The sequence below is a fragment of the Trichoderma harzianum genome, assembly GCF_003025095.1.
Source record: "Trichoderma harzianum CBS 226.95 unplaced genomic scaffold M431scaffold_16, whole genome shotgun sequence".
NCBI lineage: Eukaryota > Fungi > Ascomycota > Sordariomycetes > Hypocreales > Hypocreaceae > Trichoderma > Trichoderma harzianum.
Window position 1 is genome coordinate 675,931 of NW_020209264.1, and position 26,406 is coordinate 702,336.

The following is a 26,406-nucleotide window of genomic DNA, read 5'->3' on the forward strand; positions in this document are numbered from 1 at the left end:
GCGAGGTACTAACTCACATAAATGCTAGACTCTCTCAGGAATTGTAAACCAATCTTGGACTTGATTGGTGGGATATTTTTATGTGAACAGTGAGAATCATGAATGTGCACTCCAGCAGTAAACTTCATGTTGATAGCAATGGCTATTGCTTACCGGTAAATATCTCATGAAGATAACCAATTCCCGAACTCCATGGATTGATTAGTTTCATGAAACATGAGGATATAAATATGAGGACATGTCTCCTTTCTGAGCCAACAGAAGAAATCACGCAACCACCGACAAAGAGTTTCTTCTACCGTTTACCTCCTAGAGCATTGCAATAATACAAGCAACCTACCAACAATTCACCTCGACCACCCTCAAAATGAAGAACCTTTTCACCCTTGCCGTTACCCTTGCTCTGGCGATGACTGCTGCGGCTGCTCCTTCTGACATTTTCGAGCGTGATGGCATGGTCTTCGACAAACGCCAATGTGGTTGTGTTGCCGGTCAGTCGTGCTGCGTTTCTGGAGACGCAACACTTTGCTTCCCTGGCTGCTAAGGTATGCTTATTGAGATTGAATGCCAAGTCAACTTGAACCTAACATGTTAGTAAATAAGGTAACGCATTTGGTGGATTTATAAAGCAAACGAGGTCGCACGGTGGAAGGCTCGAAGATGTTCTGCAGTTACCATGTCGATTTCAGAATAATAACATCTCCTAATGGGGATAATATAATTCTATTGCCTCGTGTGTGAAAATGACCTACCCAGAAATATCCACAGTGTCTCTCAATTATGACTTCATTTGCATAGATCTTATTTACCCCAGTAAAATATTATTACACCGAATGGTGTTTACTTGAGCCCAAGTTCAATTAGAGTTGGAAATACAGTGTAGATAATAATTTGATACTGTATTTGTTATAGGAATTTCGATCCATTATAGGCTTCATAGTTCATAGCTTGGAATTCATAGCTTGGATTAACGTTTCCCCGTAACGTCTGTCTCATACAAGCACTTCTGTTTGCATACGGCCCTTCACTTCCCAAGACTTTTTCACTCTCTGCGTATTTCGCATAATGCCCAAAGGCGCTCTTTACAACTATTTTATGATCTGTGCAATATAAAACCACCCATTGAGCCTGGATTGACCGCCATGGAGCGCTATGCAAAGCCTAGGGTTTCCGTAGCATGTCTACCCTGTCGCAACCAACATCTGAAATGCGATGCGAGTCATCCAACCTGTGCACGCTGTCAGTCACTGGGTAGATCATGTTCATACCCAGAATCCCGCCGGAGTGCCAAGTATCGGAACTCGGCTTTATGGAAAAGCAGACTACATCGCATCGATCCAGGTTCTTCGACTCTTCCCAGCCCGTCGGTATCAATGTCTCAAGAAGATGACCTGTCAGCTAATCCTGAACTATGCATCTCCCCTTCTATGCTTTCCGTCACCGCACTTGTTACCGAACCTGCTAGCGGATCTACTATTCTTTCTGTGGATAGTCATCTTTTAGATCTTTATTATGAGCATTTCCACCCGAGCCATCCATTTCTATTGCCGCGGAGGAGTCTTGATACGAGGCTAAGAGCTGGGCCTCCATCTCCGACCCTTCAACAGCTGACTACTACAATGGAATATATTGGATCGTTCTATCGGCACAATCCGATTGGAGCCGAATTATTTCCTGGCAATGACGCTAGCATTGAAACAGATGGATTTGTTGTGCAGAACACTCTCTTACGAGCAATGGCTAAGAGTATGTGTGACGACAAATCTGGTGCGGAAGTATTTTTGGCTCGTGCTATTCAACAAGCAAGTTTTATTGGTATGCATGAGAAAAGCTTTGCCGACACAGTTGCTGATGACGACCCCATTCTCGCGGAAAGCTGGAGACGTACTTGGTGGATGTTGTATTTGACAGATGCCAATTTTTCTGTCACAAGACGTGATTTTGTACCTATCATCACAACACCAAGCCACGAAGTCGACCTTCCGTGCGAAGATGGATCTTATGAACAAATGGTAAAGTGTTTTATGGCCTTTTATTCGTGGGATTGTGTGTTAAATCGTGTGATAGGACATTCCTCTTCAGGCAGCCACGTTACTCGATTACCGCAGTCGCGAATTCACGTTGGATGATAAACCCTTTTCGTCCTTTGCATATCTCATTGATGCCACGGAAATCTTCATCGCCGCATTGCGTGCTTCTACTCAGTACCAGGACATCATTGAAGCAGAAACTTTGTGCGGCGACTTGGAGGCGAGAGTCATCAGTTGGTTCCTAATGTTACCACTGAACAAAAGAGAGCTCACTGTGACGCCGGGCTTAATGGATCAGCTCATGTTTCAATCCCACATGATGATGTATACGTATGTCATGACCTGTTCAGTCGGAGTGTGCGGCCTTTTGCTGACCTGCCTAAGATCTCTTGCCTTTATTCACCGGCCACTATCAAACTTGAGATATGACCCAGCAGAAGACATTTCTACTTGTGGCCCGCCCCCGCCGCCGTTAGAGCAGAATTCTGGATATACCAGGATTGCCCACGGCGTACATTCCGAGAAATTGTTCCAGGCAATCCGGAAGCAGACTCAATGCTTAATTTTGCTACCCATGAGAGCGGCACAGCTGTCGCCGTTTGTGATTTGTATGATAGCTTGCTCGACTATCGCATACCTAGTGGCGTCAAAACTGGCGCTCAAGGCAGACGAGGCCGAAGCAGCTCGCAGTCGGATCCGCATTTCGTTGGCAACGCTTCGAATGTACGAGGATGCTTGGCCACGCGCGAAGAAAATCTTGATGGAATTAAAGCGAATTGCACAGGCCATTTTGCAATCGGCGACAGTATCACCAACTCCGTCTATTGACTCTCAGCTGCTTACAGATGAAACCACCGTCACCGCAAGTTTCTTTGACAATGAGTGGCTGTGTGCATTTGAGAATACGACATCTTAGACGAGATTGGGGGCTATGAAACGAATTCACATCGACTTAATATTGCAGAATAGACGCTAGACTTAGAATCGATACCCTTGAAAGTATGCTTAATTAAAAAATTTGCCACGAGTGGTTGCTCTCTGTCTGCTTCAACAAGATGACGTCCTTGTGCCTGAAGAGATTTCTCAAATGCCCCACATACTTATGCATAATCCCATCTCTTCCGATCAAGAAAATGACTGTCTATTGTATAAGTTTCCATTGAATAGATCGTGAAGCTTCATCCGATTCCGATGCACACACGCATCCGAATAGCCTAAGCTGATGTAGGGCCGAATAAAGAAGCACCGGCCTAGGCGGCGAATCGTCCCAAGCTAAGTCTTGGGCAGGAGATAACGAGTCTCAACTACTGGAGAATATATATATATATATATAGTTTATAGATTATTAAGATTGAATTAACAAAGCCTATAACTCTTATTTCAACATGGCTGCGCTAATTCGAAACACAGCCCTCGGGGCCGTTGTAAGATTTATTTCACGGGGTTCTGTTCTTACACATCCAAACCGTCCAAATACCAACCTCTCAGAGCGTAGCAAAGAGGTCGAGAAGACTTCACATACAAAAAAAGACATTCAGGGGCATATTATAGTAGGCTGGTAAGCATCATGCAAACATACGTCTGCATCCAATAATTAACGCAGCATCTAGGACTACGGATAGCAACCCCGAAAATCCTCAGAATTAGCCCCTTTCATAGAAGATCTTTGTTAGTTCTTTAATATAATGAGAGACACTGGCCTATAAATGTCATTTGTCTTATTCTAATCAGATTGGGGAGAAGCATTTACACGTTCACCGTGTATTGCGGTTCTTCTATATATATCCCGAGCGAGGCGTACGTTACCTTTTATCCCTGACGACGAGCAAGGTCTTAAGTGAACAAATAGACAAGTGATGAAAGAGTTTAACGTTTCCGAGACGGTTGCCTCCCTTGGACTGGCACTTTATGTTCTTGGGTGTAAGTCGATGATCCCCATAACAACCACGCACAACTGACTCTCCTCTATTAGATAGCCTAGGGCCTCTTGTTTTTTCACCTCTTAGCGAAATACCACTCATCGGTCGAAATCCAATATATATCATTACTTTCGCCATATATCTAATTTTTCTTATTGCATCCGCAACTGTACACAATTTTTCTGGATTTCTTATTATTCGTTTCTTACAAGGCTTTTTCGGTAGCCCGTGCCTAGCTACGGGAGCTGCCTCGTTAAGCGACATGGTACATGCAATTGATACAGGAGCCTTTTAAATACTTATTAATCATGGAAATAGTTTCCCATTACTCGAATCTCATATCCCCTCGCTGCTTAGTCCGGAGCCATGTACGCTGGCCCTGCGCTTAGCCCCTTATTATCAAGCTTTGCCGTTACTGCAAAGACGTAAGTTCTAGTCACACTCCGATAATAATACTGCTTGCAACAGTCTCTGACAATTAACAGATAGAGGTAGGCCATGTGGGAAATAGTCTAGCTCACAGCTATTATCTTTATTCTTTTATTTATCTTTCTTCCAGAAACTGCGGCACCAGCATTACTCTACTACAAAGCACAGCGGTTGAGAAAAGAAACTGGGGATCCTAAATATATCTCGGAACATTCAGCCTCCCAAAAACTAAGCCGCGGCCAAATAATACAGCTGGCACTAGTAAAGCCATTCGAAATAACAGTCAAAGATCCTGCGATTGCGTTTGTCAATCTTTATGTTAGTGGAACCCGTAATCGATCTTGCAATACTTCAGTTACACTGACTTATGAGTACGCTAGACTGCACTGACGTACGGTATTTACTACTCCTTCTTTGAAGTTTTCCCTCTCGTTTATCCCAAAATCTATGGCATGAACTTGGGGGAAACATCTGCCGTATTCCTCTGCGTGCTCATTGCCTGCATTATTGGCACAATATGGTATTGCACCTGGTACCGATTCTTCGCTCAAAAGCGCTTCGATAAACTCGGGACTTTTGATGTGCAAGAGTCGTTCCTTCGTCCAGCTCTAGTTGGAGTATTTGGCGTCCCCATTGGAATGTTCCTTTTCGGCTGGGCGGCTCGCGAATCAATTCCTTGGGAAATTCCCACGCTCGGTATTGTCATATACTGCGGCTGTTCGTTCGTGGTCGGACTTGGTATTGTTATTCACTTGCCATGCAGCTATACACAGTATTCTGCTAGTTTATTCGCTGCAAATGACGCATTACGAAGCGCATTTGCGAGCGCAGCAATACTCTTCGGACGCCCTCTCTACGTCAATCTCGGTGTAGGCAAAGGCTGCACCTTGCTTGGTGGGTTGAGCATATTTGGCGTCATCGGCTTTTGGTACTTATTCATTTACGGTGACAAGTTGCGGAAGCGTAGCAAATTTACGGCACATACATGAATGCGGACCTCGGGGTACGGCACAATCTGGTATTAGACATTGGGTATAAAACAAAGATGCGGAAGACCCTTGGACTCTCTTCTCCTTCAAGTTAAAAAAAGAATCATAGTCAAAACTTTTATATTTCTAATTAAGCTTGACGGCTACTCTGGAACCCTTCCCATGCCTACATCGTATGTCTTGGCTCATATACTTCTCGTCAAATGCCCATTGTAGTCAAGGTATACACTCAAAAAGACTAAAAATCACTGCAAGCTGACTTCCTTCCCAGTGCGTCGCCGATTCTCTATGAAGTTTACGGTATGCAGTCAAAAGGCAAAATTTGTGCCGTTTAATGCATAGTCCATGACTGGTAATAAACACCGGCGTATATTCCTATAGTTTTGAAGTAATGATGCCTAAGACTGTAACTAATGTGTGATATTTCTGTACTCTTCGTCGTATTCCACCAATGCAGCAACGCCTCCCCTCTCTACAACCTCAGTATCGACAACTAACGTTGCAAAGAGAGTAGCAGAATCCGTTAGGCTATGATTGTCGCTGACTTTGTGATGGCAGCCTGGGGCCTCGAACCAGCTCTCCCCTTCCTGAAAAACCTCAGTTGGCCCGTCGTTCATCTTACTGAGCACAGTCCCTTCAATCACAAATGCAGATACGGAAGCCCCTGCATGACGGTGAGGAGGAGTGGACCCATTGGGAGGGTAAGTGACACGGAGGCCGACGCTAGATTTCCCGGGACAGTTTGGTAGCTTGTTCTGGTATATAAGCTCCACGGTTGGGAGTGGTCGACTACCAGTATGTATTAGTTATGTGCTTATTTTTGAAGGCGGTTGTGGCTCAGAGAATCCTCTTCTCACTGCCTGAATTTGATGGATCCTCGTGTCTGGTATCATACCCTCTGTCGTACTTAGGAGGATCCGGCACGATCTTGTTCTCACCCATCTTCTTAGCCATCAGAAAATGAATTGAATGTAGCTCAAGTGGCAGTCATTTGTTGAATGACTTTGGAGTAACCTTGAAGAACAGCGTTTATCGAATAGCTGAGGACTATATATACGTCTTTCAGATGTGGTCTTGGGCTCATTCGGTGGCTTAGGCTTCCTGGCAAGCCCACAAGCGCTGAGTCATGGTGATGGCTTATTGCCATGCATTATACAAGACTGGATTCCGAAGTGATTTTACAGAAGAACCGTTGCTCGATATACAAGCTAGACATCTACAGGCGATATCGTTCCATATGCGGGCCGGGGCGTAATAAGTGGTTCTCCAGCAGGCCTAAAGTAAAATAAGGGCGCCCGTCATTGCGCATCACCATCTTACCCGCACACTGTGGCACTCCTGCAATGGGCCCAGCTGTTAAAAAATAAGATACCGTACATCAAGGCTAGTCGGATAGATCATGGTTAGCTGGATAGATTAAAGTTATTCGGATAGATCGAGAAATACGCCACGCTGCGCGCCTGGGAGATCCCAAGAGCAACCTAACAGTCATTTTCATTTTAACTCCCGACCGATTCAGCCGCAGCAGAGATGGCACGCTCATCAACATCGTGGAGAAAAATCTAGTCGATTCCGATAGCGCAAAAGTAGTTTTCTTGATACTAATGCGAGACAATCAGTGAAGATTGAGAACTTGATCGACGGCCGGTCGTTGACTCGTGCTTGACTCCAATGCTGTAACTGCGGCTTTCAAGAAGAGTGAGACGGGATGTGCCTACGGGAAGATTGATCTTAGAGGACCTAACGTATGGTGCGTTTCTCGTTCGATGATTGTAACGTGAAAAATGTGGCAAAGTCAAACCGGCAGTCGAGCACGGTGTAGCGATTAGCGACAAGCATAGCTTCATCCACGAATAACCCATTATGGGAGCAAGATATTTTGAACCTTAGTATTAAAACTATGAGTGCTGACTTCCCCATCAAGGCTGTTTATCTCGAGACATTTAAAAAAATATATATGTATCCTCACTTCTCATCTAGCATACCAGATACATATCCGTTCTTATTTCTCCTCAGCAAACATTTTTTTTCCAACCATGGCCCCAGAAGCTCAAGACTATAGTCATCGTGGGCGGTGTTTGAGAGGTGAAATATGTCCTTGTACCAGCCAGGGGTTCCGCAAGACATGAGGTGATGACCAATAGGCTGACAGGAGCCGAAGTCGATGAGCTTTGGTTCTCCCTCTTCGCCCAACATTATATTTGCGGGATTTATATCGTTATGCGCCAATCCAATCGAGTGCAGTTGGTCAACCGCTGCCCGTAACCCGGACATGATACGGTTCTTATCTACCAAACCCTTGAATAGCTCCGGCCGTTGAGCAGCAAATCCTAGATCGTACTTGAGTGGAAAGGTTTCTAGGACTAGTCCGGTGATTCTGCCTCTCTTAACTTGGCAGCCGTGATAGCTTACAATGCTCGGATGGGGCCTCTGTGCAAGAAGCTCCATTGTATGTGCTTCCTGAAGCATAAGCCGAGCAAGAAACGTTGTTCCCTTGACGTCCTCATAGTCTACCCATGCCGTGCGCTTGACATATCGGCCGGAATAGTCGTTTGCTGCTGCGGTCAGGCCTGTCACAGGAAACCCCGGATATATCTCTTCATCCGGTACAGGTCGAACGTTATCTTTGACAACCTCCACGGTGAGCTCATTTACCCGCATTCTCTCTTTGACGCCATAATAGGCGTTGTTATCAGAGTCGACTATGGCGAAAGATGTCCATGGGGTCTCGTCTCCATTAGACTCAACAATCCACTCGCATCTAGAGCAAAGATCCGTCGGTGTCGTAATCTCGATCATTTTTAATTAGCGAGCGGGAAAGAAAATGCGCAAAGATACGGGCGCAGAAGGAGTTGTCGACGGAAATGGCGTGTTACGCTCACGGAGAGGGCAGCCGAATTACGAGGCTAAAATTGATAAGATGTTTGTTTTCTGCTTCGAATTACGCGAGCCATGGCAAAGCTGCCTAAAACATATGACGTGGCAAATGCAAGGCACGTTGGTTACATGTTGTTGGCTGCGTCAGTTGCTTCGATGGGAAGCTTCATCGTCTGGGAGGCTAATTGTAGCCAATTAGGGGCACTGCTGTTCGATTCGAATATCTTATGTGCACTTATCGTGGTGATCCTCATCCGTTTTAATATACTTGTACTTTGCAAATGGTAAGGTGACCAATCAGTGTTCCGTAGGACCGTATATCTTAGTATGTAGCTATATGCTACTCAACCGTCGCACTACTCATGATCATTCTAACCATATACCAGAGACACGAATAAGTGGCAAAGGCTTTATTGGTAACATTAACAGTAATTTCTTGTGAAGCTGCTGGTCTCAGAGCCTCGAGAGGTCTAGCATTTACAGTAGAGGGAAAACAATTCTGGAATACTACAGGAGAGATTGCCTAAACGCCCAATCGATACTTGGTCAATGTTTTGTTCATGTGAAAAGAGCTCATTGTAATACAATGGTAAAACTCCATAGCGTATTGAGATTAAATGCAATTGTTAGCGGGAGTCGGAATCGAAGTCGGAGTCGGAGTCGGAGTCGAAATGGGTCTAGGCTATCACTGGTTCTGCACTCAGGAAAGCTGAAAATCACCAGCAAAGAGCCATTTTGTAAATATGGAGCGAATTAAATCATGCTCCCGTACCGTATACCGTGCTACAAAAGGATGCCAGAGTACGAACCATACTCGTTGAATAAAAAAAGACAAGCTTTTTCTCTTTTTCATCTTTTTTTGCTTTTGAGCACTATTGCATGCTCGTCTGTTAAGAGATAAAATGGCCGAGTCATCTGAAACAATTCTCAAATTAAGCAAGAGCATTATTCGGCGCTATCGCACGTCGGATGCCGCAGCCGTAGTTGAAGGCGCGGATACACCCCTGGTTTCTGAATATATGTCAGCATCCTTTCCAAGTCCTTATACTCTAGAAAGGGCATTGGGATGGATTAAAATCGCCAACGAAGAAGGAAGTCTTCATTTCGCCATATGCACCATCGATAGCGACGTTGTTATTGGTGCCTGTGGATTTGATCATCGCACCGGCGTGGAATCTCGGACCAAGCTTATTGGTTACTGGCTGTCGCCCAAATACTGGGGTCAGGGTATAATGACGGAAGTTATCACAGCACTAAGTGGTTGGATTTTTGGGCAAGTTTCAACGCTCCTAAAACTAGAAGCCACCGTGGTTGAGGAGAACAAAGGGAGCATCAAGGTTTTGGAAAGGTCTGGGTATCAGCAAGAAGGGGTTAAACGCATGTCTGTGTTCAAAAATGGCCGGGTTAGTAACGCTGTGCTCTTTGGATTGACTAGGAATGATTGGAATCAATGGAGTCAACCTGTATGATAGAGAGTAAATGTGGCTAGTCTGGTAGAGCGAGAGTGAAACAAAGACATCGCATTCAAATATTACTATGCGTACTTATGTGTTAATTGCTATATATTGATGATAATAAGAAGTCATTGTAATGTCTCGACTCAGTTGTCGACATTGCTTCCGTTCGCCATCAACTATGCTCAATTGTCTTGTCTATTCATTCGTCAGCAGAAAAGTTGCCATATGAACGAGAATTTTCCGTCATATTAGTAATTACTGAGGTGGTTCCCCGCTGGAAAACAGATATAAATGTTATACAAGCCAGCTAAAAGTGTCTATATCCGTCAAATCATCAAGACAAACTTTTTCCACCGTTGAATCTGTAGCGGAACGATCAATCATATTAGAATTGGGATTGAGAGCTTGGTCCAACACCCTTAAAATGAGATCTTTTGCCCTGTAGCAGTGTTCAGTACATGGTACCTTGACCAGCAGCCAATCCAAGAAGGCTCCGAGCAAGCTCAGTTGATGAATGATGCTAGAGATTGAAGGTGTAAAACAACCATGCGATTCTGTTTCAATAAGGCATCTACACAGAACGACAGCTGCTGGTAGCGCATATCCTATGATGAACCACTCATGGTCACCTTGCATGCCTAACAGAGTATCGTTTCGAGTCCAGAATGTAACTGTGACTGATATAATATCCAGACTAGTCTGTACTAGACCATCAAAGTTTTGGCTGGGCTGAGTTTTTTGTAGTAATTTTTCGATGAGAAAGAGGTTTTGAAGATGCTCTAACCGGATAAAAAGCTTAGTATATAGCACATGAGGTTCAAGAAATTTAATCTTCAAATCGACGTCGGCCAACCGTAGACTGCTAGGTAGGCCGTTGAAAATATGGACTTGCTGTGATCTCAAAGTACTAAATTTCGAATCTATGATTAGCATCGAGCCAGAATCTTTGGAAGCCATGTTACTGGAGCGATCTTACATCAATTCTCGTGGATCTCTGGCCCTTTTGTTCAAGGCAAGGTTTAAAACTTGTTCTCGGATATGCGCGATCAATCCTCTGGCTCGAAGAGTTGTTGTGGAATAAATTTTGCCATCAACATTCCATCCCTCATCATTAACGCCCAATGAGGTAAGATTTACACCTTGACTAGGCCTCCAGCGTAAGAGAATGGTATTGCAGATATCCAGCGGCAATGCCGTAGAGCAATGGTCCGATACTAGCAGGGGCAGTTTGCCCCCAAGAGTAGCAGCAGTCTTATCTAAGATATAGATGGCCGTGAAGAGACGGCGTTCAGACTGCTTCAAAATGCGAGGATCTTGTATTGATATATCGGCAATAGTGTTCAAACCCATGGAACAAGCCAATGAGACGGTCTCCGAGTGAAGCGGCCAAAAATTGGGATCTGAAGGCAATCAATCAGCACTACTAGACTAGCTTTCAAGATTATGGAGGAATTTTACCATTGGGTCCCTGTAAAATTGATGAAACAATGCTTGTGCGGTATAACAGATACAGGAACAGCACGTTATGGGCTTTGATATCTTGGCAGAATGTGATACAGCTCTCCATAATACCAAAGAACTTGAGAGCAAGAACTCTTGGTCTATATCCATCGATATCTTCTTTGTTTTGCAGTGCGCTCAGTGCCCAGCTGCTGAAGAGCAGCCCAATCAATTCCCATCTGGTATTTGGGCCAGAAAAGCTTGTATACCACTCTTCAGGTCGATCCCACTGGCTGTCCGGGAATTTTTGTGTTGTATTTGAGAAAATGGTCAATGCGACGGCCTCGAGATGTTTCTCATTCCTCTCTTGCAAAAATGCATAAGGAAAAGCATTTCTTAGCTCGACCAGCAATCTTGTCGTGGATAATGGAATCCATCCGTCAAACGGATTAATATGAGGCTTAGCAAGTATGTGTTCGGCGTCAGGACTTGGTAAGCTGGCCAAAAAGTCCAAAGCCACTTGCAAGTCTTTGGCGCTTGGCCCCGAAGAAGCGTGCCCATAATGCTGGCTATTAAGAACTTGGCGTTCAGGAGCAATCTTGGTAGTGTCAAGGCAGGTGTTGACTTCGTAGATACTGAAACTCAACTCGGTTTGGGTTGATTCGGCGGTGACCTGAAGATTTAATGCATGTAATGGATCTTTAGTGAACGTAGAACGATTTTGCGCCAAGCGGGGAAAGATTATGGTTGAGTTGCCAGAATGGATGGCCGACGTTTGGCGATTCTGCGAAGTTTGGTTGAGATATCTACAAGGTGTCTTTGTCCGACTTCGCTGGCACCGCTGACATGTTGGAAAGGCGCGATCGCAGGCATATTTCCGGCGCTGGCATGGTTCGCATGCAACTAAGCGACCATTTTTTGTTCGGGGTATAACTGCGAGAGATCTATCTGGATCCATTGATAGCTGAGTGGTAGAAGAGTTGGATAGCTGAAGGGGATTGACAACGAGTGATTTCGTCGTCACAAATCCATGGAGAATTAACACGTGATGCCCGCTATATCACGCTGAGCTACAGCATGCATCAAGAGCTTACAGCGGTAATTGTCAACCTAGGAATGTAATAGAGACGGACAACCTTGAAGAGAACATCAAAGGTCACCACCGATGGCAATTTTGTTATTTTGTTGTCAAATATTTTGTTTAATCCTTTCTATATGCCGTCCAATTGTTATTTTTTTTTCTTAGAAAACTTTAAATCATTCGTCTTGTTGTGCATCGTTCATTCCCGTAGTCAACATTTTGGACCCTCTGCAGCTGCCTCTATACATTAAGGTACGTCGAGCAACAGCTGGACTAACATGAAGTTGAGTGCACACCCACAAGTCGCTGACTCCTTGGTATACCTATGTTAGATTTCATGAGTAGGTATGCGGCAACTCGTCTATGAAAGGTTTTACGTGATGCCCGTGTATGCCAGTCCTCAAGATTTCCTAATGCTAGCGCCTATTCTGGCCAAGGCAGCAGTTTCATCCCCCGTCGCCATAACCGGCTCAGACACATCTTGTCATTTTTTTGGGCATGTCGGAAATTATCACATTCATAGGAGCTATTTTCATAGCGGAGGAATTTGTATGATAATATATTTTAAAGTTCAATGGCCTGCTTCAATGACCTCTCGGATCTTTGGACATGGCTTTTACAATTATTCGCCATTGATGATTGAATCCAATATCCCAGCTGTAGCAACCAGCGCCTCGTCTTGATGCCGGTAGCCGACTACCTGAACAGCGATTGGGAGCCCTTCATATAATTCGGGTCCAGTATCTAAAACAGGCAAAATAATAATCTCAGCTTTGGTCATTCATTATATATTACAGTTGAAGAGTATTCGCTTACAGAGCTTGTAAAGTCCGGCATCCTGATGGCCGTATTTCGCGTTACTGGCGTCATCAATGGCATCTGAGTCCGTCACAACATCTACAGGAACCACCACCGCCGGGTAGTCCAGGTAGTTCCACAAGCCTGTGGAAGTGACGGTGGTCCAAGTATCCAAAGGTAGCGCAGTATGAGGTGCTGGGGGCATCAGAATAGCATCCAGATTGTTGTCGCGAAAGAAACGACGATAGGTACTAGCGACTTCAGCCCGACGTACATTTAGATCGAAAAATCCCTGAAGCGTTGTTTTCTGTCCCGACAAGAGGCCGAGTGCTTTGACCGATGGCACCAAAGGCTCTCCTGTTCGGTTAAGCTGTTCAAGGTAGTACTTTTGACAGCCAATTTTAGTAGTCAGTTGAGAGCGGAAGAGCTATGAGCGACGTACCTCATTGCCCATTAAAGTATAATAAGAAAGCAAGTCATCATACCAACCATTACCCTGCGGTAGAGTCAAGGGAACAATTTCCACGGCGTTGCTTTGTTGAAGCTTGTCCACTGCCTTCTTCAAGCCTCTCCTCACGGGGGGCACTGGTGTATAGAAATCATCATCTTCGACTAAACCAATTCGTAGTCTTTTGCTGGGTTTCGTCAGATCTCTCCATGGCAATGAGATGACATTGCTATCATATTTCCACGTGTCAGCCTGCATTATGGACTTGAGAAAGAGAGCGCAGTCTCGGAATGTGGTTGCCATTGGCCCAACACTCGATCGCACTCCATCCGTGCCCGGTACTGTAAGCTCTCGCGTACCTCCATGAGGAATTACGCCTGCACTCGGTTTCATTCCATAAATTCCGTTACAAATAGATGGCACACGTATGCTTCCGCCGATATCAGTACCAACGCCGAGGACGCTTCCTCTTAGAGCAAGCAGGGCACCCTCACCGCCTGTGCTACCACCCGCAGTCATTGAAGCATTTCTAGGGTTGAGGGTCCTGCCAAACACATTGTTATCACTGTCTCCAGTCATGACAGTCTGCGGAACATTTGTCTTGCAATAGAGGACAGCACCGAGGTCAAGCAACATAGCGGCGATAGCACTATGTTCTTTTGCCGGTGCATTGACGTAGCAAGCTAAACCAGTTGATGTATCATGGCCTTGAATTTGAAAAGTATCTTTGATTGAGATAGGCAAGCCGAACAGTGGAGGCAGTGTCTTGCCGCCTACGAATTCTTGTCGCTGTTTATCAAGTTGGCGAGCGCGCTCGATTGCCTCGTCGAAAAAGATTTCTGTCAAACAATTTACCTTTTCACATACTCCAGTCAGTGGTGGGACCAGTTGAAACCAAGCTTAATGGAATTTACCATCTGGTGAGCGATAGCTGCCCGCTTGCAAAACGCTGTCGTGACTTGCTCAACTGACCATGTACCGATTTTGATGCCCATTAGCAGGCTTGTTGCGTCGTATTTGGACGTGATATCGATCTCGGTATCGTTTAAAATACCGCAAGTAATTGGTACATCCAAAGGATTAATGGACTCTTGACGCTTGTCATCGTCGAGTCTCCAGGCGGTAGGAATCTTTTGACTCCTCTGTAGCCTTTTTTCATGGGCAATAGCCCTGTAGTCTCCTTGGGTCATTTTTATCGTCGAGTGATATTGTCTAATGCGAGATGATGGAGTGATACTCTTTTTCTCTCATGAAAGACGCATCCATGTGCGTATATATACATCTGTCAATCTATTTGCTATACTGGATTTGCGATCCCACAATCTTCTAATCTACTGGCCATATTCACCAATTCAGAGGATCTGAATGATATTGGCAGTGACCGTTAATAAATTCTCCGGTTCCGGTTCCGGTCCCACGATGCCCACGCCAATCCTACTCATTGTTGCAGATGCGGACGATGCCCATCCAAGCAGAACTTTTGAACTAGGCAGCGCAATTCGCCAGATCTTATAAATGACCAATGGAATCCAAGGCGCCCCGCAACATCCCCAATTTCAGTCATACCTTGCCATAACCTTCCGGTCAACCTTCCGGCGGTTAATTTTAACAGTCAGCAGCAAATGAGCCCCAACAGTTTTCTTTGCTTGCGGGTCGCCGAGTCTGAGTAGAATCGTTGCCGAGAACCTAAGATCTCATCAATCAGTTTTTGTCTTCTACTACTCATCATACGCTTCGGGGAACATTTCATCTCGCAGCCACACTGAAATAGACCGAATATATGGCGACATTTAAACGCAAAGGCTACAATTCAAGAACGGCATGTGATCGATGTTATGAGCTAAAAGAGCGATGCGCCCGCTCGGCTATTGACCTTGCCTGCGCAAGATGTGACCGATTAAGGCTTGTTTGCTCCATTGTTCGCCCTATACGGCCGGCTGGTCGCAGGCCAAACAATTGGAATAATTCCGTCAATGCTACCGCGTCATCCGAGTCAAGCATATATGGAACAAATAAGGAGCATCAAATGGACATTGATTCATGGTTTCATAACGGAATCAGCGTCGACTCCAGGGAAAGACAACTGTTGCGGTTCCTCTTAAGTGAGCCCAAAAATTTCGGCCACCACCTCGTGAGCCCTACTTTTGAACCTACCGAGCATGGATCGCTTGTTGCTCTTCTTCCCACAGCCATGCCGTTCCTGAAAGACGCGCTTCTATCCTATGCAAGTGGGTTGAAGTTTGCTCAGACAAGTGTGGCGGCAGATACATATATAGATGCTAGCCATCGCTACGCGTCATCTGCTATCGAAACATTGCGATCGTTAAATGTTACCAGTGTACAAGAGGCAACATTATGCCTTACCCTCGGGAAAACTTTAGTTCTAGCAGTGTATTCCTTGATAGGGGTCGGCGCTGCTGAAATTTGTCAATACTGCCTGAACGCCACAACGGCATTTACAAATGTCGCCATATCATGGGACGAAGACCTAGCATCGCAGCATAGCTTCCTTATACTTATGGAAACTATGGATTGCTTGGTTCATTGCCGAAAGCCTGCGCAGAGATTTCCACCACGACACATCGGAAGTATAGACCGCCATCTTGGACTTTGTTTGTCCTTGTTACCTTGCTACTATGATTTATGTGTCATCAGCCATTCAATGGTTGATAATACTGAAACAGCATCCCTTGTTTACCTTTACAAAAAGCTTGATGAAGTACGAGTTGCCGTGGAAACATGGCAACCGCCACCCCTGGGAGATATAACCTATCAGGTCAAAACAGTAGACATGGTTAATCTCCTTGCCCAAGCAAGAGTATATCGACTAGCGGCGTTGCTAATCATTCATCGGCTACAATACCCATTTGGCCAGCAAGATTGCCAGGCAAATATCTGGTCAAATGAGATCATGAAAGAATTTGAACTCGCGGACTGGGCTACCAAACAAACCACTCGCTGTGTAACAATGCCATATATTGTCGCGGCAATAGAAATTCAGGACTTTGGCTCACGACTCAAGGCGCTGGAGAACGTGGACAAGTATGTCGACAAATTTACCCCAACGGTTCAACGAGCCGCAAGGCGATTTCTTTCTCGGATTTGGCTAGAGAGAGACAACAAGATAACCTATTTTTGGTTTCAGTCAGTTTCTAAACCTTGCCCTATTCTACAATCTTTCGAGTTCTAGATATTGTGATGACAACTCTCAGTAGTATGGCGTATCACGATGAAGGTATCAGTGATTTGTGGGACTCTACCCTAGGCTGTTTAGCATAGACCGAACTAATACAACAAAGATTCAAAAGAGTGTAATTCTGGATAGTTTCATTGTTTACAAGGTATATTTAGCTTTCAATCAAGACTGACATTAGTCTCGTGGTAATATTACTTTGTTACCCAAGCATCACAACAATTAACCTGCCGCTTTTTACTAAAATTGTTTACGGGGATGTGGGGATACCACTACATATTCCTCTAAATCAACATTTCGTAATTCTACAAATTAACATTCTTCATCACTTGTGATGATCTTAGCGGCAACTGTTTTTTTGTTCGACTTGCACTCAGGTATTTGGAGACGTTCGTATATACGGTGCGCACACGCGGTCTCACGATGCTCTGGCCAGGGTCTACGCGTTCCTGTAAGCTTAATACGAACCACACCAAGGATGTATGCATTCTTGTAAGCTTAATGAGCCCCAGGGTTACGCGTTTTCTGATGCGCCAAAAAAATTCACATACGCGTCCCAGCTGAATTGGTTTTGCTAAAGGATTAATTTGTCATAATGGATAAAATTAGGGTTATTACAGGATTCAAACTGACCAATGGCGTCTCACGCAATTTCTCTTATGCAATCACCTGCTGCAAGTGCAACTTGAGCCTCTGAATTATCAACGGCCTTTATGGCGGCATGCGGTTCGTTTGTAAATGGCGGTACTCCGATAGGAAGGTCCATTTCCGACATTCACTGCCACGCTTGACCGCTACAAGCGCGGTTGAGAAGTAATCATCCCACACAGCAATACCCCCTTGATGTTAGAGGATGCTTTGAGTAGACATTCAACTCTTTCTTATATATTACATCAAATAAACCACTCTGGATGAATCTCCAATATCCCTTATGTCCATACTTGTTTACTCTTACTTATTGGTTACTATAAGGATCCCTAGATCAAAGAATCATGGCCTGGACTCGAGCGGTTGCGTATGCTGTTTTAAGCTCGCAATTCTGGCTTCCCACCAAGGCTGATTACATTTGGCCGAATGCGCAGATCGATGAGCTTGAGAGAGAAGTATTCGAACAGGAAAACCCCTTTGACGGTCCCGGCAGCACTGTTTCTTTTGTGGACGGATGCAGTGGGCCAGCTGAGCGTGCGCTTGGTATAGGGCGTAGTTTTGGTGCTGAATGGATTAGAAACGCCTATCACGACATGGCAACAGCAGATGTGTCTGCTGGAACAGGTGGCCTTGACGCTTCAATTGTTTTCGAGATGGATCGTTCTGAGAACGTTGGAGATGCATTTCGGGAAACACTTGGCATTTTTCAGGGCAGCTATAATACTCGAGCGTCTATGGCTGATTTATTTGCCATAGGCGCTGTGATGGCTGTTGGCGCGTGTTCAAATGGAAAGGTCATTGTTCCATTTAGAGGCGGTCGCGTGGACGCAGCTGGCCCAGGTCCATCTGGTGTTCCGGAGCCTCAGCAAGACCTACCTACACATACTCTCAGTTTTGCGAAACAGGGATTTGATACATCTGAAATGATCGCACTCGTTGCTTGTGGGCATAGTGTTGGAGGTGTGCATGGTGTGGACTTTCCAGAAATTGTCCCTAATCCTGTGCCAACGAATGATGTTCGTAATTCTACGTCTCTGACCGACGGCGGGTTGGTGAATTATCATGACTCGGTTGACTAACTTCAAGACAACCTTTTAGGCAACGAACGATAATACCGTTACTTTTGATACAACGACGGACAACTTTGACAACCTTGTGTTAGTTTTGCTCTTGCGTCGCCCTGTCTGAACTCCACCAAACTAACGTCTAGCTTACTGCCAGTGCCAAAGAGTTCGTCGCCAATGTTTCCCAAAACCCACTTGCGTTTGGACAAAATGAAACAACACGATCGGACTTTCGTATTTTCAACGCAGATGGCGGCGATATGATTTCACAGATGGCGTCGTCCAATGACTTTTTCCTGAACACGTGCACCACTATGTTTGAGCGCATGATCAATACAGTGCCGAGAGATGTTAAATTGACAGATGTTATTAAACCTCTTAAGATCAAGCCTCGAAAGTTGTCTGTTACAGTTAACGATGACCAAACGCTCTCAATATCCGGATTCATACGAGTCAGTGCTGCTCTTCTACCCGCCGCAGAAGTTAGAGATCTTGAATGGCTAACTAATAGCAATTTGAACTTACTAAAGATTGTTGATGACCTAATTGGTGCAAATGGAACACAAGTTCTTATCCATTTAGCCTCGCGATCCGGTGAAGCTTTGCCTGTGGCCACTGGAACGACATCACAAGGGCTGACTGCAAGCTGCGGCTATCCTAATTGCGGTCCAAGCTACACCTATTTCAGATTCAGCTCTACAATTCCCGCTGAACAGGGCGTATCGTCTTTTACTGTCGAAATTATCGACGGCTCAACTGGAAAGGCTACAGTTTTCAACAATGGTGGCAGCGGATTCCCTGTATCTGATGCTATTCTGCCAATGTTTAGCCTTTCAAGTCAGAGCAGGATAACCATCAATGGTAGTGACGAGTTACAACTCAATTTGACCGCAGCAGTAAGTCCAATCCATGTATCATGCGGTAGTTCTTTTTCGCACAACTGACCATTTGACACCGATAAGGTTCTCAATGCGGAGATGTATGCAAACGTTTCACTCATTGTTCCGCAACCCTCAAATAAAACCGCTCCAATTGGCCCATGGACTCAGGAAATAGTTCATATGGAGCCTTTGAGCAAAATTTCTGGAACCAATTTTACACTCTACAGAGGCATATGGCAGAGCAGTGGTCCATTGACAGCAATCTCTTCGCACCCTTTCGATCTTGTTGCTCAGGGATCGACAAAAACAGTTTCTAGTCTCTTCAACTCCTGGGATGATGTTGAATTTGTTTGAATACCTATTGTCATATCCATGTGAATATAGAATATGGAACAAGTTTATGCCAATGATCTCCTATGCAATTAATATCGTGTTAATGAATTGTGTTCCATATGCTTGAATGAATCCAAGTTATCTTCCACATACATGAAAGCCGGAATGTTTTACGACAAGAAGAGGCAGTGTGATACTTCAGATATAGACCACTGCGACTCGACTGAAGGACGAGTACAACAATCATACAGAGGATTGATGCTCTTACCAAGCTTCCCCATAGAGAAATGAACGCGTTTGTGTTCGTTCCAGATCTAGATATAGTTCAATCTCCCGGGTTGAGTCTCGCAGCATTGGTGACACGTATTTTTGGAGGATGTTCTGGGAAAAGTATGAGCTGCCCAGCAAGCGTCGTATCTCCAGATGGTGCATGAAGCTACATCTTGACATCATCATTGATCTGATGTCTTTCAATCGCGACGGTATATGCCATATATGCTTTAAACATAAATTGAAAGAGCAAAAGATTACAACCCTGTTCGCCATGATTAGAAAATAGCACGATAGAACGTGAAAGAGGCGTACCGGGTGGCTCATGCGGCATAACGTCACATGTACAGTGCACAAGGGATCGAGGGCTGCGGTGTGGGGTTGCGGAAGTGTTTGCTGTTCTAGGCAATATTCTCATGATAGGAAGCGCCGTATATGGTTAGGAGGCTGCTTGGTTAGGTAACTACTTGCTCCGGGTTTGTACGTGGCATCGCAAAGAATCCTACAGCAAGATTTTCAGCTGGCTAAATGAGAAAATTGATGATGATTGTAAATGTCTTTCTCATGCTATTCCCATTTTCATTTCATCCTACCTCTGGGGAGAGGCGACCGTTACTGAATTATCCCCACTGTACATGAGCCACGATTGCCCCAGTCTAGCCTTGATCAGACAATAAAGATTAACATTATAAACCTTATTAGATACGATGAGTGGAAGACCGTATTTTAGGGACAATAATCCCTTTTTTAGTGTTCATTCTCCTGGCATCCTTATTGTGATGCTGGCGGATTACTCGGCAGACACTTCGCCAACCCAGAAAATCGTAGTTTGCTTACTTGGCAAGCTCCTTTACGACGTCATACAGCATATGTAAATCACTCTGTATGGCTACAAATCACAAAAGTCGCTAGATTGATAGTTTACAACAGCGTAGAACCCGATAATCTAGCTGGTTTGTCAGTGCTGAGGAATCATAAATGAACTCGGTTTCGCCTCTGCAAGTGGCTATAATAACCATCAAGAACTCTCACTTTCGAATTTATAGACGCTCAACAACAAAAGATAATTCTCCTATTCGTTAATTACTCCGCATATTTGTTCTTTGAGATCTATTGCGCTGATTCACACTTCCACATTGTCAAGATGGCTCTTCCTTCGACACAGAAAAAATGGGTTATTATGGGACAAGAGAAAGGCTATGATGAATTAAACTTTACCGATGGGCCTATTCCAACAGTCGGAGACTATGGTGTTCTGGTCAAATTACATGCAGCATCACTGAATTATCGCGATCATATGATTCCAAAGGTGAGTCTACTTCAGATATTTTCCATTCGATGCACGAAGTAGGTTGTTCCTTTACTTACTCATGTATTAGGGCACTTATATCTTTCATCTTCATCTTCCTATTGTTGGCGGTTCTGATGGGGCTGGGGAAGTTATCGAAGTGGGACGTAAAGTTACCAAGTGGAAGAAGGGTGATAGAGTTACCACGCTCTTCAACCCAGGGCACCAATCTGGACCTATGACCAGGGCTATAATGCGCAACGGAAGTATCGGCGGCTCTTTCGACGGCACCTGGCAGCAATACGGAGTATATGAAGAGAATTGGCTAGTACGCCTTGCTTCTAACCTGTCGTATCTTGAAGGTGCTTCTCTCTCGGATTGCGGATTGACAGCGTGGAATGCCCTTTATGGATTAAAGGCAGTTAAACCAGGTGATTGGGTTCTAGTTCAAGGAACCGGCGGTGTGAGCCTCTTCGCCATTCAGGTAACTCTGCAATGCTCCATATCATTGATTAATGGTCAATCTCACACGAATACTAGTTTGCAAAAGCCGGAGGGGCTAAAGTGGTCGCTACAACGTCGTCTACTAGCAAATACGAGCTACTCCAACGCCTTGGTGTGGACCATATTATCAACTATTCAGAAGATAAAGACTGGGGACTCACGGCACGGAATTTCACCCCGAATGAAGAAGGATTTGACCATATCCTTGACGTCGGGGGCCAAGAAACGCTGCCTCATAGCGTGAAGGCGATCAAGCCTGAAGGCATCGTTACTGTAATTGGAATCTTGACAGGCGTGGAGACTAAGAATGCCAGTATTCTAGATGCGCTGTTGAACACCTGCACTTTCCGTGGAATTCATATTGGTTCCAGGGACCAGATGGATGAAATGATGGCAGCAATAGATGCCAACAAGATCCAGCCAGTTTTGGACAAGAGAGTGTTCAAGCTAGAGGAGCTGCGGGAGGGCCTTGAATACATGGTAAGTACTCTGGCTGGCGCACTACTTATGACGCGATGATGCTAATAAAATATGTAGGAAGCTCGAAAGCATACTGGCAAGGTAGTAATTGAGATTCCTTGAGAGAAAGCCTCGCGTATGTGGTTGGATCTGTTCGGCATTGGATTAAAACGTATACAAGTTATTATCCATTGACTTTTAGATTGTATAATAATACGGAATTCCGAATATTGAACTCATTTGTGTCCAAATAAATCTTGACTTGGTGCATTTCAAGCATAGAGAGTAGCCCGTTGGTTGCTCTCGTGCGTCTGAACTAACTGAGACACCCCACTATTAGAGCATATCGCTAAATATACAGCTACAAAATACCATCAAAAGTGGCAGTATCAAGCCTGAATATTAATGATTCAATTTACAACATATATGAACGGTAAAGTAAATTCAAATCTACTAATAATGTATAGTTATTTTATATTTAAAGAGTATTTCCCTTTTATTATGTACTTTGCCGCATCTCGTGTGCACTGAAGCTGTGCTTCATTATCTCATTACCACTACTAACTTTGGTACAACTTTCTTATTTTTTTTTTGGTTCGCGTTGGCAAATTTTGGCCCGTGACTGTCTCTTTCATTGCTTCAATTATTGCAACTACTATAATTTAAAGCAAACGTTGATTTTTTGAACAGAAAACTGGACTAAGCTGCAGTGTCTTAACTCCCACCAATCATCAGCCTGATGGTAAATGATCATAGCTGCACCTTGATAGATCTCGATTGTTATATTCTGTGCAGACGCTGTTTCGTCTCTGTTATGCATTATGTGAGAAATTATGAATAAAATATCCGACAGCTCTCTATTGGAATTACATCTTGTTTGTTATTCGCAGTCTATTAGTATGATATCAACTGTAAGCTACCACGGCAGCTCATTGCCACTCCAGTCATAGAAATTCTTCTTTCCCGCCTTAAATGACTGTATAACATTGACACTAAGTAAAAGAATTAGCACTGATATGTGATATAAAATGATCCCGAGTAACTTACATGCCAGAGACACTCTCAGAGATGTCAATATCACCATATGGATTCATATCTGTCTTTACCAATCCTGGGTGAATAAGGACAACCGGTAAGCCCTGTCGGCTTAGCACGATGTCAAGTTCTTTTCCCAGGCGGTTGAGGGCGGTCTAAACCGTTTTATTAGCCGATTTAGTTCTCGCTGTTGTTTTAGGTTTACCCACCTTCGAGATATTATACATTGCTGTCGCATCATAGCCACTCCCGAACAGTGACTCGTGAACCGCTGAGATTTCGTCACTCAATTGCATAGACGCGAACGAAGATGAAAGCAGAACCAGAGTCTTCTTTTCGTACTTGGACTTTAACAAAAGAGGCACAAACTCAGTTGCGGTATAGTATGCTCCATAGACATTTGTCGTAATGTTTTCGATCAATGGCTGAATACCGACTTCCAAGAGGTTTCCGAAACCATTTAGTATACCGGAATTGTATATCACAATATCCAAAGAGTCAGTTAGTCGACCAATCTCTTCAGCAGCTAAATGAAGCGAGTTTGAGTCATTGGCATCAGCCGCAATAACTTGAACGCGACCATTGCTTGCATTAACAACGTCTTGAAGCTCATTTGCTTTGCTTGAATCTCTTGCAGTCGCAAAGATAGTTGCTTCGGGGAAAACAGATAACTATCGACATTGTTAGCTAGTCTTAAAAGAGATTTTTCGGTTGAATGGCTGAACTTGCGGCCTGCTTTACAATACCCAGCCCAATACCACGAGAGCCACCAATTAGTAGAATTGACTTTGGAGAAGACATTTCGTTTCGTATGGATATTGCAATAATGTTTGAATAACTTTGTATCTCGTTGTCGATTTTGATTGTAACTTGGTGTTTCAGAAAATAATTCTGGACGCCCGCTCGCTATTTAAGACAACTCTCATGTTCCTAAACGTTCTACGAATGTCTATTGCAGACTCCAAGATATCAAGTATGTTCCTAGTTTACAAATGCAATGATAATGGAATATTAAATTTATAATGTGATTAGTTGTGATGCCCTGCGGCAAGTAGCAGATTCAAGGGATATCATTTCGCTACGTAAGGTTAGAGCCAATAAGTAAATGACGTCGCCTTGCTCGATGTGGGAAAGTTAGCCGCCGAATTCCTAGCCTCCTGCTCGCGACCTGTGCCCCATTGCTGAGGATTTTGCTTTCAAATGGCCTTACTAAGACACTGTCGGGCGCCGAATGCTTTCAGCAAATGCTGTAAAAGGAAATACGCAATTTACTGAAAATGGAAAGCACATGAGATGGCGTTATATAGATTATTTTTACAATAATAGCGCGGAAAATGCCACCACGTAATTCCATCGAGACCAATGAAGCTGGCAGTTACTACGGCATGCCAACTGAGGTCTTGCTGTATTCTGACTTCAGTCCCTGTGAACTATCACAATCTATCATATTTTGACCATTCATGTGGACCTGTATAGCTATTCCTATACGCAACATGTAAAGAAAGTGCTCCAAGACACTTTATTCATATTATTTTCACTCTCGCTCTACTCCATCAATTAGATTCATTGGATATGTATGGTTAGCACCATTGTTTATGCTTTAACGCGAAGCCTAAAACCCGTCTTAACAAATTATGCTATCGCCATCGTTGTTACACCAGCTAGGAACATAATGCTGGCATAAATCCTAGCGCTATCATACCCAACATATTGTACAATAGCACCTGTAACAGGGCTTCCGATAAGCGACCCGAAGGCCATTGCAAGAAAGCACATACCTATTCGGCCACCGAGCTCATTCATATTGGCCGTCATACTAGCAATAGCAGTTGGAGGCACAGAGACGAGGGATCCTGAAAAAAATCCATATAGTATTGCGATAGCCATAACGGATCCCATTGATTGGGCAGGTATCCAAGTAAAGACCAACACGCCGGCAATGAGAGTCGCAGGAACCTGAATATTGAGAGGCCCGATCTTCTCAGCCGTGTAATTGGGCAGGATTCGTCCAAAGCTGCTCGATGCATTGGTAATAGTAAGGATGTAGTATGGTGCTATGCCGTCTGTATTGAGCTGAGTTGCAATAGCCCACGATTCGATGAAAGTATAGAAGGTGAAAAATCCAAGGAAAGCCAGAAAGATGCTTAAGCAATAGAGGCCAAATTAGATTTGACCGAGCGACTTGAAGTCTATGAGAATACGGCGTTTGTTGGCGGGTAGGACGTTGTTTGGAGATGGAAAGCGGCAAGATGAGCATAAATAACACGATGAATCCCATGACGCGAACGGCCCAGCCAAACCCAATTATTGGGATGAGATGGCGTAAGGAAATTGGAAAAATAATGCCCCCCATCGATGCACTAGTACTACCTAGACCGATGGCGAGGCCTCGGCGCTTGACGAACCACGTACCTGGCGTCGCAAGAGCTCCAAGGGCAACAAGACCCATCCCACTGCCAGTACATAAAGACTGAGAAAGAATGAAATGCCAGTATTTATTGGCCAGCGAGGTCATCATGAGGCCAAAAAACATCAAGAAGGAGCCACAATACATCATGGTCCGGAAGTATCCGGCGTCATAGAGCGTCCCGGTGAGCGCGGCGCCAAACATGAGAAGGAAGGCCTGTAGGCTACCAATCCAAGCAATTGTTGATGATGATGCTTCGTCAACAATCCCACCACCACTTGTGTAATATTGTTGAAAAGTACCGTAAGATACCACAGTTCCCCAGGAGGTGAACATGAGACAGAACGCCCCGGCAACCTGGATCCATGGCATAATACCGATGTCTGGAGGCGGGATAGACTTTTCAGTAGGAGTTTCTTGTCGGCTTTCGGTTGATTCCTCGACCGCATATCGACTAATGCTTGTGCCAAGACACAAGTCCATCTCATCTTTTGCGAGGGGGTTGTTAGGAAGATGTCCTGAGTCGGATGAATAAGACATGATTGAGATATTATGGATATCCAGAGTGATTTTATTCCGCCTGTTTTCTTTTTTGAGAGAGAGAGAGAGATTTGTTGTGTTCTCAAGAGTGGTTAATAGCTACATATAAAGTCTTATTCCCCCTTCTCGAAAGCAGCGATGTCCGTAAATAGCGGGCCCTTAATGGACCTGAATCATCCGTATTCAGTCCACTTAAAAATCTAAAGCGTCTTGTTACATGTAATATGTGCTAATTGATTGACCTTCAGTTTATGTTTCGATGCTACGTGAAGAGAAAATCCTTGTGTCAGACAATCCAGCAACGGCCAAGAAGATG

General features: G+C 44.4%; 12 protein-coding genes across 12 annotated transcripts; 6 read left to right on the top strand and 6 right to left on the bottom strand.

Annotated features, from left to right (window-relative positions):
- Positions 1 to 1,027: 1,027 nt before the first annotated feature.
- On the top strand, positions 1,028 to 3,055 carry M431DRAFT_153085 (hypothetical protein). The gene is made up of 3 exons (XM_024912869.1): positions 1,028 to 2,012; positions 2,068 to 2,360; positions 2,415 to 3,055. Exons 1-3 carry the CDS (start codon positions 1,143 to 1,145, stop codon positions 2,944 to 2,946), a joined length of 1,695 nt encoding a protein of 564 aa, XP_024769629.1. The 5' UTR covers positions 1,028 to 1,142; the 3' UTR covers positions 2,947 to 3,055.
- Positions 3,056 to 3,415: 360 nt separating this feature from the next.
- On the top strand, positions 3,416 to 5,367 carry M431DRAFT_499963 (hypothetical protein; the record flags this gene model as incomplete). The annotated part of the gene is made up of 6 exons (XM_024917863.1): positions 3,416 to 3,588; positions 3,774 to 3,827; positions 3,880 to 3,950; positions 4,003 to 4,214; positions 4,466 to 4,696; positions 4,759 to 5,367. 6 exons carry the CDS (start codon positions 3,416 to 3,418, stop codon positions 5,365 to 5,367), a joined length of 1,350 nt encoding a protein of 449 aa, XP_024769630.1.
- Positions 5,368 to 5,777: 410 nt separating this feature from the next.
- On the bottom strand, positions 5,778 to 6,309 carry M431DRAFT_499964 (hypothetical protein; the record flags this gene model as incomplete). Its single annotated transcript, XM_024917864.1, has 2 exons — positions 5,778 to 6,156; positions 6,263 to 6,309. 2 exons carry the CDS (start codon positions 6,307 to 6,309, stop codon positions 5,778 to 5,780), a joined length of 426 nt encoding a protein of 141 aa, XP_024769631.1.
- Positions 6,310 to 7,332: 1,023 nt separating this feature from the next.
- M431DRAFT_96660 (hypothetical protein) lies at positions 7,333 to 8,166 on the bottom strand (the record flags this gene model as incomplete). The annotated part of the gene is made up of 1 exon (XM_024924848.1): positions 7,333 to 8,166. The coding sequence occupies one exon, from the start codon at positions 8,164 to 8,166 to the stop codon at positions 7,333 to 7,335; it is 834 nt and encodes a 277-aa protein (XP_024769632.1).
- A 980-nt stretch (positions 8,167 to 9,146) lies between these two features.
- M431DRAFT_125748 (hypothetical protein) lies at positions 9,147 to 9,766 on the top strand (the record flags this gene model as incomplete). The annotated part of the gene is made up of 1 exon (XM_024912254.1): positions 9,147 to 9,766. The coding sequence occupies one exon, from the start codon at positions 9,147 to 9,149 to the stop codon at positions 9,711 to 9,713; it is 567 nt and encodes a 188-aa protein (XP_024769633.1). The 3' UTR covers positions 9,714 to 9,766.
- A 16-nt stretch (positions 9,767 to 9,782) lies between these two features.
- Positions 9,783 to 12,101, bottom strand: M431DRAFT_524427 (hypothetical protein; the record flags this gene model as incomplete). Its single annotated transcript, XM_024920574.1, has 3 exons — positions 9,783 to 10,608; positions 10,678 to 11,101; positions 11,160 to 12,101. Coding segments are annotated over 3 exons (1,979 nt in total), but the record flags the coding sequence as incomplete, so codon positions are not given.
- Positions 12,102 to 12,844: 743 nt separating this feature from the next.
- M431DRAFT_96488 (hypothetical protein) lies at positions 12,845 to 14,658 on the bottom strand (the record flags this gene model as incomplete). Its single annotated transcript, XM_024924827.1, has 4 exons — positions 12,845 to 12,966; positions 13,039 to 13,405; positions 13,463 to 14,323; positions 14,383 to 14,658. 4 exons carry the CDS (start codon positions 14,656 to 14,658, stop codon positions 12,845 to 12,847), a joined length of 1,626 nt encoding a protein of 541 aa, XP_024769635.1.
- Positions 14,659 to 15,230: 572 nt separating this feature from the next.
- On the top strand, positions 15,231 to 16,789 carry M431DRAFT_512706 (hypothetical protein). Its single transcript, XM_024919889.1, has one exon. The coding sequence runs from the start codon at positions 15,249 to 15,251 to the stop codon at positions 16,656 to 16,658; it is 1,410 nt and encodes a 469-aa protein (XP_024769636.1). The 5' UTR covers positions 15,231 to 15,248; the 3' UTR covers positions 16,659 to 16,789.
- Positions 16,790 to 17,653: 864 nt separating this feature from the next.
- M431DRAFT_524430 (hypothetical protein) lies at positions 17,654 to 19,654 on the top strand (the record flags this gene model as incomplete). The annotated part of the gene is made up of 4 exons (XM_024920575.1): positions 17,654 to 18,379; positions 18,520 to 18,825; positions 18,904 to 19,269; positions 19,336 to 19,654. The coding sequence occupies 4 exons, from the start codon at positions 17,654 to 17,656 to the stop codon at positions 19,606 to 19,608; spliced, it is 1,671 nt and encodes a 556-aa protein (XP_024769637.1). The 3' UTR covers positions 19,609 to 19,654.
- A 1,347-nt stretch (positions 19,655 to 21,001) lies between these two features.
- M431DRAFT_499971 (hypothetical protein) lies at positions 21,002 to 22,231 on the top strand (the record flags this gene model as incomplete). The annotated part of the gene is made up of 4 exons (XM_024917865.1): positions 21,002 to 21,115; positions 21,237 to 21,629; positions 21,686 to 22,129; positions 22,187 to 22,231. The coding sequence occupies 4 exons, from the start codon at positions 21,002 to 21,004 to the stop codon at positions 22,229 to 22,231; spliced, it is 996 nt and encodes a 331-aa protein (XP_024769638.1).
- A 793-nt stretch (positions 22,232 to 23,024) lies between these two features.
- On the bottom strand, positions 23,025 to 23,944 carry M431DRAFT_499972 (hypothetical protein; the record flags this gene model as incomplete). Its single annotated transcript, XM_024917866.1, has 4 exons — positions 23,025 to 23,100; positions 23,156 to 23,298; positions 23,353 to 23,814; positions 23,873 to 23,944. The coding sequence occupies 4 exons, from the start codon at positions 23,942 to 23,944 to the stop codon at positions 23,025 to 23,027; spliced, it is 753 nt and encodes a 250-aa protein (XP_024769639.1).
- An 823-nt stretch (positions 23,945 to 24,767) lies between these two features.
- Positions 24,768 to 26,090, bottom strand: M431DRAFT_499976 (hypothetical protein; the record flags this gene model as incomplete). The annotated part of the gene is made up of 3 exons (XM_024917868.1): positions 24,768 to 24,818; positions 24,860 to 25,286; positions 25,345 to 26,090. The coding sequence occupies 3 exons, from the start codon at positions 26,088 to 26,090 to the stop codon at positions 24,768 to 24,770; spliced, it is 1,224 nt and encodes a 407-aa protein (XP_024769640.1).
- Between the last annotated feature and the right edge of the window lie 316 nt (positions 26,091 to 26,406).

What these genes read in the sequence shown, in the direction of transcription:
- M431DRAFT_153085 (XM_024912869.1), top strand. Translation starts at nt 1,143, where the DNA reads ATGGAGCGCTATGCAAAGCCTAGGGTTTCCGTAGCATGTCTACCCTGT. An exon ending in ATGGATCTTATGAACAAATG is followed by an intron (nt 2,013 to 2,067) that starts GTAAAGTGTTTT and finishes ATCGTGTGATAG; the next exon opens with GACATTCCTCTTCAGGCAGC. An exon ending in TCCCACATGATGATGTATAC is followed by an intron (nt 2,361 to 2,414) that starts GTATGTCATGAC and finishes GACCTGCCTAAG; the next exon opens with ATCTCTTGCCTTTATTCACC.
- M431DRAFT_512706 (XM_024919889.1), top strand. Translation starts at nt 15,249, where the DNA reads ATGGCGACATTTAAACGCAAAGGCTACAATTCAAGAACGGCATGTGAT.